General features: G+C 44.1%; 1 protein-coding gene across 2 annotated transcripts; it reads left to right on the forward strand.

Moving 5' to 3' along the window:
* The first annotated feature begins 1998 nt into the window (after window positions 1–1998).
* On the forward strand, window positions 1999–18677 carry TBC1D20 (TBC1 domain family member 20). 2 transcript variants are annotated; one of them, XM_019645865.1, is made up of 8 exons: window positions 1999–2220; window positions 8365–8550; window positions 10429–10506; window positions 14333–14519; window positions 14667–14768; window positions 15739–15880; window positions 16700–16887; window positions 17144–18677. In XM_019645865.1, the coding sequence occupies exons 1-8, from the start codon at window positions 2151–2153 to the stop codon at window positions 17397–17399; spliced, it is 1209 nt and encodes a 402-aa protein (XP_019501410.1). In that variant the 5' UTR covers window positions 1999–2150; the 3' UTR covers window positions 17400–18677. The 2 variants fall into 2 exon arrangements, with proteins under 2 accessions (XP_019501410.1, XP_019501411.1); XM_019645866.1 differs by having other exon boundaries at window positions 2143–2216.
* Window positions 18678–19303: the final 626 nt, after the last annotated feature.

The following is a 19303-nucleotide window of genomic DNA, read 5'->3' on the forward strand; positions in this document are numbered from 1 at the left end:
TGGTGCCAAATCTGATGAACAAGGTGGATAAGGACACCATAATGTTTTTATTTGACAGAAATTGCTATACCAGAAGTGATGTGTGATACGGAGCCTTTCCGTTGTGACCACAAAATACAGTGAATGCTGCTACCGAGTGCCATCCAACGGAAAGGCAGGGATCTTCAGTATCGGAAACAGCGCTTCAATCCTTAGTAACAGTGTGTGTGACAAGTTTCAACTTGTTCAGTGCAGTCAGTCGAGTGTGAGCTACGGTTGAGAAAGGTGTGTTTTAAAGCATGCCGTAAATCATCCTCCATCATGACAATGCTCCGTGTCACACATCTTCTGGTATACGACAATTTCTGTCAAAAACATTACAGTGTGTCCTCATCCACTTTATTCACCGATCTGGCACCACGCGACATTTGGCTCTTCCCCAAAGTCAAAATGACCATGAAAGGTAAACGTTTTGAATCAATTCAGGACATCGAGGCAGCCACGACAGAACAACTAAAGACACGAAAGAGGACTTTCCAGAACTGCTTCAGAAAGTGGCAAGAAGGATGGGATAAGTGTGTTTGAAGCAACGGGGAGTATTTTGAGGAAGATTAATGGCAATGTGTCTTTTACTGTAATAAATTTTTTTATTTAAATATTCACCATATTGTTTGATCACACCTCATATGTAAATGTGATCCTTTAAATCCTTATAATATTTAAGATAATTCTGAGACTTCTAACAGATTCTTGCAGTACTAATTACAAATGTATATTTGAATGATAGATTTAGACTTGTAATTTTGAAGTCTTATTAAGTTTGTATTGATGTTTAAAAATTCATGACATTATAAGTTTATTTCATATACAAGAATTGCATAAGGACTCAAAAGGCTTTGTTAGAATATTGTGACACTTAAAAAAGGAACGTGAATTATTAAATTTATAAATGCAGTTTTGAATCTTCAAAGGAATTTAATTAACCAACTTTATTAATGGGACCAAAGAAGTGACTGTTAAAATTTACCAGATTTATGAATGGAATTTCATAATTTGTCATAAGATTTGTCAGTTGAAATTAAGAAAGAACTCAACTTTGGGATTTCTCATTTTAACAAATTGAATACTAGTTTTAAAAATAAAATTAAGAGTAACCTTTGCTGCTCATGAAAGGTACCCACGGGACCTTTTTAAAAAGGGCTTACAATGTAATGCTAGACCATGGAACCTGGATTGAACAGGATGGGCATGAAACCAAAAGGAGCCAGTAGTAATGGGTTGTGTGAACTGCAGATCTCGAAGAAAAAAGAACTATTATGGTAGGGGTCATCCAGCAACCAGAATCATGGGAACTTGGAGTTGGGGGAGGTGATGCATTGGAGATTTGTAAGGTGGGACAGTTTCTGGTAACCACAATAGGGGTGTGACCGAGGGAATGGGTGGCCAACTGGAGAAAAAGGACTGTCATTGGAGATGAGAAGGTGGTCAAAGACCTAACAAGACAGATTCTCATTTTGGATGAGTTTTGTACAACTCACAGCGAGGCATTGCTCACGTAATCGGCTATATATGTGAACAGCGCCTCCTGGGGTTGGGCTGTGCACAGCCTGCGGAGCCGTCTACGGTGGTTCTGATAAAACCCTGAAGTCGCCGAGTGTGATAGGAGCACGTATGGGAAGGTGAGACAGGAGGTAAAAGCCCTGGGAAGCAAAAATAATAGCTCATAATTGTGGCGTAGTTACTATATGCTTGGTAGTATTCTACGCACTTTCCCAATAACTCTTGAGTTCAGTGCTTTTGTTATCAGTATCATTTTACAAATAAGAAACGCAAAAGAAATGACAAAATCTGGTCCTGAACACACACTTGTTCAAGAGCGCCACGCTCTACGGCTCCGGTGGAACTCTCCCCGGCGCGCTGCCCCGCGCTCTTCCTCAGTTTAAGGGGCCCGCACGCGCGCTCGGGAGACCGCCGCTCGCTCCAGCGTAGCCAACGGTCACGTGCCGGCGTGGGGCTGGGGCCCGCGCGGGGGTGCCTACGCGCCTGCGCACCGCGGGCGAGCGAGCGGAGCCTTCCCCGCCGAGCGGGCGGTGAGTCCGGCGGCCGCAGCAGCGTCTTCTCTAGGCTCCGCCACCAGCCGGGGCTCGGGCCCGGGTCCGGGCCCCCGGGACATGGCCTGTCGGAGTGCACAGGGCGGCGGCCTCACTTCCAGCCGCTGGAATGGCGATACGGAGAAGGCAGGTACGGAAGCCGGCCGGGGCGCGGAGGAGTGGCTTGGAGGACGGCCTGAGGGGCAAGGGCGGCCCGAGGGGCAGGGGACAGCTGTCGGAGGAGAGGGCCCCTGCTCAAGCGGCCCCCAAGGGACCGCCAGCTAGGGGACCCCCCGCGGCGGTTGCGCAGGGCGAGCCCGGGGCCGCAGACGGGGTCGGGACGGCGAAAGCGGAAAAGGCTGAAGGAGAGGAGAGCCTGGAATCGGGGGGGTCGGCGGATGCTGAGACCAGAAGTCTGGTGGCAGAACCGCGTCCCCAGTGAGAGGGACGGGGTGGGGACGCTGCTCGCGGCCTCATTTCGTCCGGAAAGGAGCAGTGGGTCTCTGAGAGCTGAGGCCAAGCCTCAGCCGGGGCCTGAAACTGTCCGGCCACGTCCGCAGACTCCTGGTGGCGCCTCTGTGGTTGTAAGGCAGGTTTCCCAAACTTCATTCATCTGTCGCCGGCTTTATTTACGCCGTGTGCGTGACCACCTATTTCTTTTAATTACCACAACATCCACCCTTTTAAAGTGTACGGTCCAGTGGTTCTTAGTACTTCCACAAGGTTGTGCAATCGTCACCACTAATTTCACATTAACGGGGGGGGGGGGGGGACTGCCGTCGCCACCGCTCCTGGCAGCCACTGATTTACTTTCTATATCAGCCCTGTCCCACTTATTTTAATGTTATTTAATTGTGTGAAAAGCGATTTTCTATTTTGTATACTGTTTCATCTAAGCAATAATTTCTATGAAATCATGGTTTTGTTGTGCCCTCTGTTTCAAATATATTTTACATATAATTAAGACCTGACAGTTCAAGTTATTGTTTACTCTGTATCAAGGAAAACAATCTTTTTTCCCCCTGGAGAAGACTAATGGAACTTTCCCACTTTTCCGCCCTCTTAACGGGTGGTGCCCATAATAGAACCAAAAACTTATTCAACCCATAAGTTTTGATGCAGCACCCAGTCAGTATCCACATCTTGTTTCTCTGGTCGCATTTTCTTTTATCCCCTTTTTCTCCTGTTCTAGTCCTGGATGGACATGACGCTCACTCATTACTTCTCTGAGCCCTTTGGCCTTGTAACCCTTTGCTAGTGTTTGTATGACATCTGTCCTCATGGCATAAGAGCCAGTGTCCCGGGCGGTGTGGGCCCTTTGACCTGTTGTAGTGCAACTGTGCCTAGGTTAAGAGGCTTAACCCCTCCTCCCCGCAGCTTTCTTGAGTGTGCTTCTCTGAATGGATTTAGAAAACAGGGTTTTTTGTTGTTTTGTTTTTCCTGTTTGTTTTTGTTGTGTGTTTAATCATATTGGAAAACTGGCGAAGTTTCTAATACTAGAAGCTCTCCTTTGTAGACTTCATGATCAAATTGATTTATTCTCCAGAATATTTTTCAATGTTTTGGGGGTAAACTAGTCTTTCTTAATACATACTTGCCTTTATGTTTCCAGTAGTTAATGAATCTGATAGTTCCAGTACTGTTTGTTGAAACTAAATAGGAGCTCCCAAAACAGAGGCTACTTTGTTTTATTTTGTTTTTAATTACTTAGAAAAAAGGTAAGGTTTTCCTCTCCCATTGTCTTTCCAGTACAGATACGAAGTTCAAGCATAAAATTTTAAGTTAATTTCCAATGTCAACATCAGGAGTTCAAGGGGTGGGGTAGGGAGGTGTCTGTCTGTCTGAGGGGACCTCTCTCTCTCCACCCCGTTTCCCCCACTGGCTGTCCTATTGTTTTGATTAAGACTAGCATTGCTTAATTTGAGTTTAACGTCCATTTAAAGACTGCAAAGCTTTCTTGATATGCAAGTTTAAACCAAATAATTGGCATGGGATTTTGTATTCTCATGTAAGATTCCATTATTAAGTATATAGATCTTTTAGCTGATGTAAGTCACTACAGTGTATTTTGGAAAAATACATACAGAAAAACTTTTAGAGGAAGCATAGCTAGTGTTGATCTTTAGTCACTGTCCTTTCCCTGTTTGTTTAGTTCCTCAAGCCGGGTGCTTTCAGACATACCTGTTGCTCCAAGGAGGCAGAAATCTTTACCTTGGTTCTGTAGCCAGAATCGGGGAAGGTCTGAGACAATAATGGGCTGAACCATCATTAGCTGAACCATTCAAGAACTACTCCTTCAGTGCCCCTTATTAAAATGATCATTTTAATGGAGAGCTGGCCAAGTAGTGCCTATGTCATTTCTTTTTCCTTTGTTGAATGAATTGCTTTTTCAGGCATCAGGGATTTACTTATAGCAGTGTCTTATATTTTGCAGCCAACTGTAGGATAGTCATTTCATTCTGTCATGGTTGTGATAGCCAAGACCTCTTACTATAAAGGAATTTGGAAGATACCAACTTTGGAATATGTAATACCTCTCTTATAAGTGGGTCAAAAAGAAATTGGAGAAGAAAGGATTTGGGGATTTAGATTACAATATGCTACCTCCAGATGAAATGTGGGCTTTTACCCCAAGCCCAGATACAGCATTCTCAAGCCCAGAAATGTGCGTCCCACCCCAAAATTCATATATAAAATTTATCTTAAAATAAAATAGATATTAGGCATTAATTTTAATCTTTTCCTGAGCATCCCAAGAATAGCTCGATGATTTTTCTCTTTCTGAGGTGAAGGGGATATGTGTAAATTAGTTGTTCCGTTGAGACCCTGCTAACCTTTTCTCCCTCATTGTGTAGTCTAGAAGTTGACCTTACCACTCTGTAATTTATACTTCTCTAGCTCACTTGAGTTTTTTGTTTTCTCCTCCCTTTTCATGTCACAATGAGAGCCCATGTATTAGGTGTAATAAATATTTGTGGGGCAGGGGATGGCACATCTAGGAGTCCCTTCCTCATCTGCCATTAACACATAATCACTAGAATGTGGAATTGGGGAACGTGATATTGGAGCCTGAGCAGACTGTAGCTAAAATCCACATTTGAGAAGAATCCTACTCTGGGAAGTACCAGTAGCTTTAGAAAAAGGGCAGAGTCTTCAAATCTACAAGTCATGTGCCACACATAATGATGTTTCAGTCAATGATGGACCACATATACAAAGATAGTATACCATATAGCCTAGGTGTGTAGTAGGATATGCCATGTAGGCTGGTGTAAGTGTACTCTGTGATGCTGGCAAAAACGACGAAACCCCTAACGACACATTTCTCAGAATGTACCCCTGTTAAACGGTGTATGACTGTATTTAGAGGTGTGCAGTGGGCATATTCTTAACAGTAGTATGGAGAAATAGTCATTTACTCCAGGCCAATTTTTCCAGAGGAACAATAGCTAACTTAAATTATTTTTTCTATTCGGCACATAGTTATTGAGTTTCTACAGAGCGCTGAAACTCAGAAAATCATTGTAAATTTTGAAACGCAAAATTAAAAATAGAATCAGAACCGAGTGCTTAAGAGGACTAAGTACTGGAGCTGTGGTTTGGGTTCAGAATTAGTAAAAATTCTGAAAGATTATCTGCCAGAACCTAATAGAAATCCAACTGATTGCAAACAGTGTTATTTCCCCCAAGACAGAAGCAACGGTTTTCCTTTCCCCCAGATTGCTGACTAACTTACTTGGAAAGGGGGCAGAGTGAATAATGTCTAAACAAGCTGAAGAAATTTTTCCACACTCATAGCAAGTAGGTTAACAAGATTTCTACATGTCAACTTACCTCCAGCTATATTCATATTACCATTTAAGTGTTCTTAATTTGTTAAGTGTAGAAAGTACAAGGAAACTCTTATAAGTAATAATAATAATAATAATAACAACAACAACAACATAGGCTATCTGGTACTTTTTTTCTTGGTTGGAAATTAATTCAATTCCTGCTTATGTTTTCTCTCAGCCTGTGTTATATAAAAAGTCTTCTCTGTTTCCTGTGTGTCTGCAATCCCTCTTTGGAAGCATACGATCTTCTCTTACAAAGGATGGCCCTTCGACCCAAAGTGAAATCCCTCCCTGTCTTCCCATGAGTGCAGGACAAAGCCCAGACTCTTCCATTAGCCACTTTTACTGCAGTCCTTCCAGCCTCTGTTTTCTCACTGTACCTAACGCTTTAGCCGCACAGAATTTTCGCCGTGTTTTCTGGACATGATGTTTCTTTCATGTGACAAGATCTTTGCACACGCTCTTTCCTCTGCCTGGAATACTCTCCCGTCAACCACTCTTCCATGTGCAAAGTTTTCTTTAAGAATGTACCAGAACATATTCTTGACAAAGCCTTTCCTGATTGCCTAAGAAGCAGTCATTCTTTCCCCAGGATTTTCATAATTCTTCATGATTCTATTGTATCATGTATAATAATTGTTTGTGTCCCTCAAGGGCTGGGAGGAAGTCCATTCATCTTTTTAAGCCCAGTACAGTGCTTACTACAAGTAGATGTTCATTAAATGATGGGCTGATACATAAATGGATAGACTAATGGACACGAGGAAGGATGGATGGACAGATGGATGGAGGGATGGATGGACACACTCAAGCCAGGAGCTTTAAGCACCTTGTAAACAAATATTTGGCTAGTTAGGTGCTTTGTGGACAAAGGGAATTGGGATTTGATTTTTCATGATTTCTGGATAGAGTAACCATTTTTGAGAGTGCAAATAGCAGGAAGGGTTTACTATGAATGGTTATGCCAGGATTATAGGTATGAACCAGGAATCTCAGACAAATGGAAAGAGATAGATGGTCACCCTACTAGGTTACCGGGGAAAATAACATTCGAGCCAGGAGAAGAGGTTTACCGAAGTAAAAAGTCACCTGTGCTCTTTTCCTGTCCCTTCGAAAGCCTAACCTACTTCTGGTGATAGTCTTCTCTAAAGCCAAACCTACCATCTAGTGTAATTTTCCACCTTGCATAACTCTAGTGCCTTACACCTAGTATAGTCTACATAAATGTTTTTTTTGTTTTGTTTTGTTTAAAGGATTTTTTTTTAAATTGGGGAACAGTGTGTTCCACCAGACCCATCAGCTCCAAGTCAAGCAGTTGTTTCATTCTAGTTGTGGAGGGTACAACTCCGTGGCCCATGTGGGGATCGAACCATCAACCTTGGTGTTATGAGCCTGCACTCTAACCGACTAGGCTAACCGGCCTCGCCACATAAATGTTTTTTAATGAGTCTGTTCACAGTTCAATGAAAGGGCCTTGTGTTTCCTGCCTCAAGCCTTCTGCTCTCTACCTCTACTCCCAGCGTCTTGAAATCCTTTTTCCTTTTTAAGCTATACTCTTCAGTAATGCTTTCTCAGATTAGCCTGACCCACAGCAGTCTCTTGGTGTCTGCACATACCTTTTTTTGGGCAATTATAGTGCACTGCTTTGTGACATCTCTTTTGTGGTGTCTTGTTTAACTTTCTTTGTGTTTGCCGTTCCTAAAATTAGACATTCTGTATGAAAACTCTGAGAACCTATCACTCCATTATTTTAAATAGGAAAATTATAATGTGATAAACATGAACCACAAGCTCTCAACCAATTTCCTAAAAAGTAATTTTAACACGGTAAAATGCCTATGTATAAATAACAAACTATCACATAAGCATGTAAGATGCTTAAAACATTACTTCCTGATCACAGTAATTAATATGGGTGTTAAGAAACAGTTGCTTTGTGTGCTGTAGCATGCCTCTTACCACCAGCCACACTGGAGACCTGAGTATACCCTTTGATAATCTGATTTAGAAAATATTTCTGTGTGATTCTGATCAAATATTTCTATGTGATTCATATAACTGAAGATTTTTGTGGTTTTGTTTAAAAGTGTAGTATTGAATTTTGGTGGCCTACATATATATTTTTCCTCTATAAACAACAGGAAGCAATTATTATATTAAGAGATATATGCTCTGAAGCTTGGTATTAAGAAAGAACAGGCATTCTATTAGGAAAACATTAACAGTAACTGTTAGATGTGTCTGAATTTACTGAGCATTTATAATAACTGTGATTCCTTACTTGTCGCTTACATGGTATATCTCCTTAATGTTAGGCACATTATGTGCTAATTAAATATCTGTAGATTGGCTTTAAATATACCAACCTATACCTCAGACCAAATAAGGAGATTGAGCCCTGAATAGAAAATGTATATGTGCCAAGTGTGTGCCTAATGCCTCCCCCCACCTTTTTTTTTCAGACTTTAACGCCAAAAGGAAAAAGAAAGTGGCAGAGATACACCAGGCTCTGAACAGTGATCCCACTGATGTGGCTGCCCTTAGACGCATGGCTATCAGCGAAGGAGGGCTCCTGACAGATGAGATCAGGCAAAAAGTGTGGCCCAAACTCCTCGATGTCGATGCCAATGACCTACCTCCTATGTCAGGTAAGGGAGGGACTGGTCCTGGGAGGGGAGCTTGTCTAGGAGGCAAGAAAAAAAGAATTCCAGAATATTTGATTTTGATACTCATGTCAAATCAAGAGTAGATGAGTAAATCTAAAGCATTTTAGGATGTGCTTGGGCCCCGTCTAAAAATAAAGCCAAACTGATAAGTAGAATTTTATTCAAAAATGGAATGAGCCTTTATTATTAGGTAGGTATGTAGATAGCTTTTAATGACTAGGTAGGGGAGTTTATTAAAAATGCGTATTCCAGGGACAGCCGTTTAGCTCAGGTGGTTAGAGCACAGGGCACAGTGCTTATAACATCAAGGTTGTCGGTTTGATTCCCACATGGGCCACTGAGGTGCGCCCTCCACAATTAGACTGAAACAACTACTTGACTTGGAGCTGATGGGTCCTGGAGAAACACACTGTTTCCCAATTTGAAAAAGAAAAGAAAAAGGAGTGATACTCCCTCGGCTCCTGTTTTAAGAAAAAAGAAAAATGCATATTTCAGCCTTGAATATTTTAGAGGTGGGTTGTAGGAATCTGTATTTTAATAAGCACGCCACCTAATTCTGATGCAGATGGGACTGCATTTTGGGGAAAATTGGCTATGGGGAGAGATAATACGTTTATGATCTTTAAAAAAAAAAACCAAACATTGTAATGAGCCATACTGATGCTTTTGAATTCTAAAATTCTATAATTTTGTGAGAAGCTGTTAAGTAATTTGTAAGGCCCTTGTAGTAAAAGGAGTTCCTTGTAATATAGTGTAGAACAGTGAGTCCACGTCATCATTCATTCACTCAACAAATATTTATTGCTTTCCTGGTACGTACAGCCAAAATCCAGATGCTGGGGATTCTTTCACTCATTTGGCAGATATTCGCTGTGCTTCTGCTGTGTGCCAGGTACTGGAAATGATTAAAACAGCCTCTGCCAATAAAAGTTCACAGTGTCAGAGTGCAGCCGAGTAGGTGTTAAGTTGCCGCTTGTTATTACCTTTGAAACTGGCTGCCTCAGAGCAGTCAGCTTTTTGTTGGAAGGAAAAGGCATTGCCATATTCACACTCTGAATCCTGAAATGATGTTCTTCTATCATGTTCCAAATTTCCCAAATCTTTATAAGAAAAAGCCTGGAGTGGGGAATGGGGGAAGTATTGCACAGACTCCTTCAGTAGCTTTTGATTTCGGTTTGTGAAAGAAATGTAGACTTGTTACACAACACTCGGTTTGGGTTGAGGGAAATGTACACTTGTTATACATAATGGCTAGCCACTGTCTCCTTACTTTCACCCTGCAGTGGGCTTATCACCTGAGCACAAGTACTATCTCCTATTTGCAGTGTCTTAGTTTTAGGATTTCTGGGTCAAGAGAGGTTATCTTATATGAGTTTATCTTAGTAATCCTGTCTGAATGGCTCAGTGCTGCCTTGACTTTATAGATGTTAGAATTTTTCCAGTGGTGTGTGGCTTCCACATGCATGATCTTATTTGATCCTTATACTAGCCTGAGAGGTACATTATGGAAGGGAATATCGCCATTTTACAGATGTGGACTTTGCAATTCAGAGCAGTTCCCCAGTGGCAGCCACACTAGGTCCCTGGCCTGCTGACCTCTCCTCTGCTGCTCTTTCCATGTTGCTCATTTGCCTCCTGGACAGTGCGTTCCCTCCCCCCGCGGTCATCAGGACTTGCATGAAACAGCATGTTTGGAACTAAACTAAAGATTCTTCTTCAAATGTTGCATCTTGAGTCACATCCTTTACAGGAAAAAGCCAAAGTATGTCCTTCAGGCTGTTGCTGTCATTCCAGAACGTTTCACTCCTGATCTGGCTTCCCAGACTGTCCTACAATAACACATTCCTTTTCCTCCAACAGAGAAGAACCTTCGACAGAGCAAGGACTACCAACAAGTGCTGCTGGATGTCAGGCGGTCCCTGCGGCGGTTCCCTCCTGGTGAGAAGCTCTCTCGGTCTTGCTACATGGGCTTTCTGTCCCAGTTGCACTTACTTTCCTGTGTTGGTGCTTGCCAGCCCTGGGGAATTTCCATCCCAGCACACAGTGTGACTTAACATGCAGGACCCTGCTTCCTCAGGGACCATTCGTACTCCCAGCCTGCTGAGTCATCCTTTCATTTACCGGGTCACACTCAGACACCCGCCTGTGAAGGCATGAGCCAAAAATAATTTCTCTCGGCCTAGAAGTGAGGGAAAAGATATTTTCCCCCTTTCAGAGCCACAGAAGAGACTTCGTAGGGATTGCTAGAGCCATCAGCCTGGCTTTAAAAAGTAGATTGGTTTAGAAGTGGGTACTAACAAGAACTATTACTATTGTCATTTGATTAGATTTATAAATAGTGACATCTTGCATATACATATGTTGAGTTCTTTGGGCTAGAGAGGAAGCCATTCCCTGCATGGTTTAAAGAGTTAATTCCTAAAATTGCCTCCCCATTCCAGGAAGAATGAGAAGAATGGCCATTTTCTCCATTTTTACAGTGAAGGAAACTGGGCGACAAATCTCATATTTGTGATCTATTTCTCTTCATTTGGCAACTCCGTGCTTAGGTCCATGAACAGAGGGGAATTGCTAAAGGAAACAGAACCTCTAAACTCATTGCTTCACTCTTCAGAACCCATGCTCTGGCTTGAATTTTGCCTGTTTAAGATCCTTCTTTCCTGCTTGCATCCTTGCTCCCTGGAGAGGTTCTTGGGGATTCTCGTGTGGCCAGTAGCCTACCATCTTGTTTTTTAAATTTTTATTTATTTATTTTTATTGGGATATAATTGACATAAGACATTGTATTAGTTTCAAGTGTACAGCATGATTTTATATTTGTTTGGATCCAACTTGGTTATTTGTTTTTGTTTTTTTAAAGATTTTACTGGGGAATCGGGGAAGGGGAACAGACAAGCTGCTGAACTTTTGTTCTTCAGTCTATTGGAGGACGTTGCTTCACTGGCCCATGTTGGTATTATCATGGCGCTCTTCCCGGCTGAGGCAGATCGGTCGCCGGCCTCTGGACAGCCGCTCACGGTGGCTCTTGGCTGCTCACACTGGCTGCCAGCCACTCACGGTAGCTTTACGGGAGCCCACTGCAGCTCCACTGCAGCCTATGCCGTCGCCGGCAACTCATGGCAGCCCAACTCCAGGTCGAGCTGTTGTTCACCATCTTAGCTGTAGAGGACGCGGCGTCACTGGCCCTCATGTGGGATCTGAACCGAGGCCCTGCTGCTCAGAGTTGGCGTCCCAAGCCAACTCCTAACCAATGCACCACTTGGCTGGCCCCCAACTTGGTGTTGATGAAAACATATGCCCATGGTCCAGTCCCCTTTTCCTGTAGTGCTTTGGGTGAGACCACACAGGACGGATACCTCCCATTTTTCTCCGTAGGTAACCGGTTCTTTTCCGTCTGAACCCTTTAGTCCTCTTCCACATATGTAACATCCGTCTATGATATTCTTTCTATAGGCTGAACTCTCCATGTGGTTTCACACTCTTTGCATTCATGTTCTCCTGAGCTTAGCTGACCACTCTTACACTGAAAATTCAAACGGTTTAATTTTTTCTTTCACTACTTTCATGACTTTACCTATCCATAGTACTTAGTTTACTTCATTTTCTTTTTAATTTTATCTTTTAGAGTATGTCCTTTTGAGAAGGGGTAGGGTGAATATGGCAAGAGAAGAGCTTTGCTCTCTCCTTAAACCCTTTGTTCGGGTTTAGTCTGGGCCCTTACATTAGCTGTTTTAACTGGAAAAGCTAATGGTGTAGGAAAGCTGTGCTGTGTGCTGTTCCACTACAGCAGTTCACAAGGCCAAGGCTTGGCATTTTTATACTAAAAGCCAGATGAGCTGAGGAGCCACGCTGCCAGAATCAGGCTGCATACTCAGGCTCCCCTGCTTCCAGCTGTGTCTTTGGATCAAGGAGCTCACTGCTTCCTGTGATAGTTTGGTTTGGTTCACAGGGGAACGTGCAATTAAATGTTTTTTAAATATAATTTCATACCTACAGAAAAGTAGCAAAAATAGGACAAAGAATTCCCCAGATAGCTTTTACCAGATTTTCTTTTCTTTTTTTTTATTTTTTTTCAATTGGGGTATTGGGGGAGGGGTACAGTGTTGGGGAATTGGGAAGGGGATTAGCGAAGTTGTTCTTCAGTCTTCGTTTTGGAGGGAACCAGTTGCCATCTGGCTGCCCGTGGGCGACTCGTGGCCTCTAAGCTCAAGGTGCTGTGTTCAATCTTAGTTGCAGGTGGGCGTAGCCACCATCCCATGTGGTAGTCAAACCAGCAGCCTTGCTATTAAAAGCGTACACTCTGTCCACTGAGCCATGCGGGCGGCAGCTCAGCTCAAGGTGCCAAGTTCAGTCTTAGTTGCGGGTGGGCATAGCCCACCATTGAACAGGCAATCTTGTTACATCAGCTGAGCCATCCTGCCACCTGTTGGCAGCTCAGCGACAGCTCAGCTTGGGCGTAGCGTCACTGGCCCATGTGGGAATCAAACCGGTGGTCCTGTTGCTCAGAACTCGCGTTTTTAAGCCAACTCTTAACCAACTGAGCCACTCGACTGGCCCCAGATTTTCTTATATGTTAACATCTTACTATATTTGCTTTCTCTCCTTTTCCATATGCAGACACACATTTTTTTCTGAACTATTTAAAAATAAATTACAGACATGGTGCTCCTTTGTCTCTAAATATTTCCGGGTGTATTTCCTAAAAGCAAGACCTTACCTAATCACAATACAAAATCAGTAAAACATTGAAAAATACTGCCATCTGATTACAGATTTTATTCAGAGTTCACCATTTATCTCAATAATGTCCTTTATAGGAAAAGGAAATACAGATTCATGCATTTCCCATTCAGGCATCATATCTCTTTCGTCTCTTTTAATCTGGAATAGTTCCTTTGTATTTTATGACAGGCCAGTTATTTCATAACATTTCCCTCAATTTGAATTTGTCTGGTATTTCCTCATTATTAGATCTAGGTTCATACACTCTTGATAGGAATTGCACAGAAGTGATGCTGAGTTCTTTCCAGTGCATCACATCAGAAGGCACGTGCTGTCGTATAGTCACACTACTGGCAATGTGAACTGTGGTGACTTGGTTAAGATGGTATCTGCGTGTTCCCCCAGTGTCAGGTTGCTGGTCTGTGGCTCTTTCCTGTATGCCACGCATTTCCTGTATGTGTGTGGATCTTGATATGTGTTGCTAAGATACAAATTTTATTTTATTAAACGCTTTCTTGGGACTGGCCAAGTGGCGCATTGGTTAGGAGTTGGGTTGGGACACCAGCTCTGAGCAGCAGGGCCCTGGTTTGAATCCCACATGCGGGCCAGTGATGCTGCGCCCTCTACAGCTGAGATGGTGAACAACAGCTTGACCTGGAGCTGGGCTGCCGTGAGTCGCCGGCGACGGCGTAGGCTGCTGCGGGGCTGGCCAGCAGCTGGCGTGCACTTTCGTGAGCTGCCGTGAGCAGCCATTCAGTGGCCGGTGAATGACTGCCTCACCCAGGAAGAGCACAATGATAATACCAACATGGGTCAGTGAAGCGACGTCCTCCACAACTAGACTGAAGAACAAAAGGACAGCAACTTGTCTGTTCCCCTTCCCCCAGTTCCCCAGCACTGTTCCCATACCCCCAATTCCCCAATTTAAAAAAAAACAAAAAACACTTTCTCTAAAGATCCGTTACCAACTGCCTTCCAAACTTCCACTACTAGGTGGCTTGCCATGTTCACGTGCATCTCTGTCCCCTCACCCCCTCCACAGGCATGCCAGAAGAGCAGAGGGCAGGGCTCCAGGAAGAGCTGATTGACATCATCCTCCTCATCTTGGAGCGCAACCCTCAGCTTCACTACTACCAGGGCTACCATGACATCGTGGTCACATTCCTGCTGGTGGTAGGCAAGAGGCTGGCAACATCTCTGGTTGAGAAACTGTCTACCCACCACCTCAGGTACCAGCGCAGAGGAACATTAGAGGCCCCCCAGGATAACTCCTCAGCCCATTTTCTAGTCAGTGTTTTGAGTGGTTTGAGCCCTATTCCATCCCCACCCCTGATCTAAGTATGTGGTCTCACCAAGCTCATTGAATTGTCTCCTAGGGATTTCATGGATCCAACAATGGACAACACCAAGCATATATTAAACTATCTGATGCCCATCATTGACCAGGTGAATCCAGAACTCCATGACTTCATGCAGAGGTATTTATGTGACTGCATTTATGTGCGTGCGCGCGCACACACACACACACACACACACACACACACACACACACACCCTTCATCTTTCTCTAGCCTTTGTTTCTTCCTCACAAGTCTAGCTTATCATCATCGTATGTTGATTAGTGTTAAATTCTTCCAAGGTGTCCTTTTCAGTTACCAGCGACCTGGATAATTGAGTTCTTTACACAGTCTTGGAGCACTTTTTGGGTGCTGTGCTCTTTGGGGATACAAGAGATGTCACAGCCCATGCCCTTGAGGAGTTTACATCTAGGGAGAGAGGTGGACAAGGTAAGTATGCCAGGGTCGACTTTGAGGTTATTGCCACAAGAGAAGTGCAAAGTCCTGTAGGATCCAGAGGCGAGAAAGACAAGGCCACCTGTGGGTGGTTTTATTCACCAAGTACCAAGAAGAAATATTTCTTTGTAAATCTCATATGATTTTCTTTTCCTTCTCTTGAGTTGGAAATGTGTCCTTGGCCAGTGCCTCACTTTTTTTATTTTTTATTTTTATTTTTTAATAATGGCTATGTCTTAAGATGTTTCAGTCTTTTCATGTTAACTGAAAAATTAATACAGTTGTGTTTTCAAGCCTGAATTTGTGCCTGTGCCCCCCAGTAGGGTCTGACTTTCTCAGAAGGAAAATCATGGTATAGTTTTCTGAAAACAGATACTTGTTCCTACAGCAGACATTTGTTGGTCATGAGGAGAGCACCCAGTAAGATAAGGCAACCAGGACCGTATTATAGTATTAATAACGTTGTGATGGTAGGTACATTTTAAGGACTTTGTATTTTGTGAGGAGAAAATGCTGAATTCCTAGGTGGCTGAATTTTCCAGAAAGGATATTTCCCAGATGCTTCCTTCTCACAGCACTGAGGACAAAGAAAGCCCAGAGAAAGGGAAGAGATGACTCAGCAGGGAACCTAACGTCTGGATTTCCTTGCTCCTAGAGCCGAGGTGGGGACCATCTTTGCCCTCAGCTGGCTTATCACCTGGTTTGGGCACGTCCTGTCTGACTTCAGGCACGTTGTGCGGTTATACGACTTCTTCCTGGCCTGCCATCCCCTGATGCCCATTTACTTCGCAGCTGTGGTAGGTACAGGCTGTGAGCCTATGGCTAGGTTTACCATCATGCGCTCTAGCTTGATCATTTCCCCTAAAGGGAGACCTGGTGATTTTGGAAAGATGCAAAAGACAGCATTTCCCAAACTGGTGTGCCTGGACAGCATTCTGTGCAACGGTAATGGGAGTGTCATGGAAAAATACGTTCTGTGTAAAAATAAGTTTGGGAAATGCTGGTTAAATGAAGTTAAACAGATTTGTTTATTGTGTGAATCTTCTGACCTTTAAAATGCTCACCTGTATTGTGACATCTCCTGGACCTAGTACAAACTGACAACTCTGGGTTTAAGGAAAGAAGAGATGTGGTATTATGATAGAAAATTGAGATTGTTTGCGGGGGGTGGGGGTGCAGTTATTAAGGGCCTGAATCATTGGGGGATGGAGGTGGGGGTGGGACTCATGGGTGCTCTTCATTGCTCTCTAAAGAGAGCAAGACCATTCTTTCTACTGTTTTGAACCATTTTTTCCTGTGCTAGACCTCCAGGAATCTTCTAGTAATCCAGTTAATCCCTCTCCTCTTCTCCCTTCTAAAAGAACCTCCTGACCAATTTAACTGGTCAGTCTTCCAAATCATGGGGTAGAGTTTGCCTCTAATGGGAAGGGCCAGCTCAATAGGAAAAGCACTCAGATATGTACAGTATTACTCCCTTGATGGATACAAGAGTTTGCCAGACATTTGGGGTGAGCCTTGTCTGTTACCAATTTAAATTCATCCCTAAGGAGAATGAAATGCACGTGGCCAAGGCCTTGTCTGTTCTGGTGTCTGATGCAAGGACTTGCTCTTCACAGATCGTATTGTATCGAGAGCAGGAAGTCCAGGATTGTGATTGCGACATGGCTTCGGTCCACCACCTGTTGTCCCAGATCCCTCAGGACCTGCCCTATGAGACGCTGATCAGTAGAGCCGGGGATCTGTTTGTTCAGTTTCCCTCATCCAAACTTGCTGAGAAGGCAGCTGCCCATCAGCAAACTGTAAAGTGAGTGAGACTGAGGCACTGCTTGGGAATGGGGGACAGAAATGATGCAAGATTGTGTCAGGTGGGGACAGGGCTGGGGGGATGTTTCCAGTGCTCTAAGCTGAGGCCAGCGGAATCCCCACTTTAGTCATCATGGGTCTTTATAAAGAAAGTTTCCAGAGCAAAGAGTGGCTCCCCCCTCAGCCTGTTCCTTTCCTTTACTTTCCTTCTCTTTTCCTTTCATACTATTTCCTTCTTTCTGTCTCCTTCTCAACAGAACGGCAGCCTCTACCTTCAAAGACTTTGAGCTGGCATCCGCTCAGCAGAGGCCTGACATGGTACTGCGGCAGCGGTTTCGGGGACTTCTGCCGCCTGAGGAGCGAACAAAAGACGTCCTGACCAAACCAAGGACCAACCGCTTTGTGAAACTGGCCGTGATGGGGCTGACAGTGGCACTTGGGGCGGCCGCTCTGGCCGTGGTAAAAAGTGCTCTAGAGTGGGCCCCTAAGTTTCATCTTCAACTGTTCCCCTAAATGCCAGAGAAGACACTTCCTCTGACATTACACTAAGGTCTTGCCCTTCCATGGAAGGATGGGGAGGGGTGGGCTGTCCTTTATTAAAAGGGTTTCTGTCAAGGGTTTTCTATCCCTGCCTGTCCACGGTTTGCCTTTGCTCCCGAGGCCAATAGCAGAGCCTGCCTGCCCCTGGGCCCTGGGGGCCTGGCATAGAACCCCTCCCCCCTGGGGGCTTCTTAATGGACTCTCTGCTACCTCCTCTTGCGCTGGAGGAAATGGAATTTTTTAGCTCCCAGGCGCCTTTGGAACCCACTGGGCCTGGTTACTGGGGACCCTCCTGACTGCCCAGTAGCAAGTAAGCTGGACCACTGAATGTCTGCCTCACAGCTTCTCCTGTCCTGTCTGCTTCAGCCGGACAAAAAAGGAAGGAGCTTCTGCTAAGGAAGTCGGAATGAAGGCTCGCCCGGGAACTTGCCCAAGACTGGTCCCTCTAAGAGCAGCCCATTAGCTGGTCAGAAATCAAGGAGGTAGATGTGGACTAGGTTACTGGGTAAATCCTACCAGTTTTCAGCCGAGAAATCGCTGGGGCATTTCCAGTCAAACGGGAAGGAATGTTAAGTTTTAGGGCCCAGACACGGACTGGTTTGGCCTGCCTTTTCCCCCCTACCTATTTGATTCTACAAGCCACACAAAGTTGCTTATAAGACTCTTTTATTATTTTATTACTATTTTTAGAATTACATAATACCCAACTTGTGAAGTACCTTCACTTGAAAAATAATAGTTCCTTCATGGAAAAAAATAGCTCTCATCAGAAGGATGAGCTTCTAAGGCCCTGAAGTTGCCTTTTTACGCAATTATTTAACGTTGTATTTTATCCAGAGTTACTATTTGTAAATGGCCCCACACTTCCAAGGTGCCCACTTCATGTCCAGCTTTCCTTCCTGTTTTCCTCAGATCACCCCTCTACTTCCAAATAGGCCCCCACTCACTACCATGGCTTTGTGTTTTTGGTTTGATTTATCTCCTCAATTGCTGATCTCGCCTTCCCAGTTGGAAATGAAATGTCATTGGAAACTTGTCAGCACCCAGAAAGGGACAAACGGCAGTGTGAAGAGTGTGGTAGGAGCCTGGACCACCAGCTCCCTGCCCCAAGCGGCCTGAGGCCTGAGGCCTGGAACCAGGTGGATCATCTCAGTCCTTCTGGGACAACTTTTCCTGTAAGCAAAGCCAGGTGTGTTTTAGATGAACTCTGGCTTGAAATAAAAGTGCCTTTTGCTGCTTTAAAGAATTGGAGTTATAGTATGAAGCAGCCGTGTACTTTAATTTTCCTGGTCCCTCTGGCACTGTTCTCTCTTGACAGGTGTTTTCTTAAAGGGAACATGCCAGAAGCAGTGGCGCCTACCTACCCACACATCCACACCCTTCCCGCATGCACACACTGTACAGAGTGGAGGGCCGTTAGCATGCCAGGCAGCCGGTGAGCCCAGAGGCTAGGACAGGCATCAACACTAACGTTGCACTTTAAAACCAAAAAAAGCTCCTAGTGATGGGTCGGTCATTATAGCAGAGTCCCACCTGGGGTGAGTTTAATGTGCGTGGATTCATCTAGAATGGGTCGGCAAACTGCGACTCGCGAGCCACATGCGGCTCTTTGGGTATGTACATATGTGAACTTTTCTTATTTTAATAAAGATATAATTAATACTATTGTTATAATAATACTTTAAATTTTCCTTATTTGTAAAAATATATATATATGGCTCTCAAATAATTTTTAAATTGTTGTGAGGGACAGGATTGGCTCTTCCATCTCAAAAGTTTGCCGACCCCTGATCTAGAAAGTGGTGGATACATCGAGACAAAGGAAATTCTTCCAGGATCCACAGTGTGACAGATATTCCCAGTCTTCTCCCACAGCC

Source organism: Hipposideros armiger, unplaced genomic scaffold (genome assembly GCF_001890085.2).
Source record: "Hipposideros armiger isolate ML-2016 unplaced genomic scaffold, ASM189008v1 scaffold_94, whole genome shotgun sequence".
Taxonomy (NCBI): Eukaryota; Metazoa; Chordata; class Mammalia; order Chiroptera; family Hipposideridae; genus Hipposideros; species Hipposideros armiger.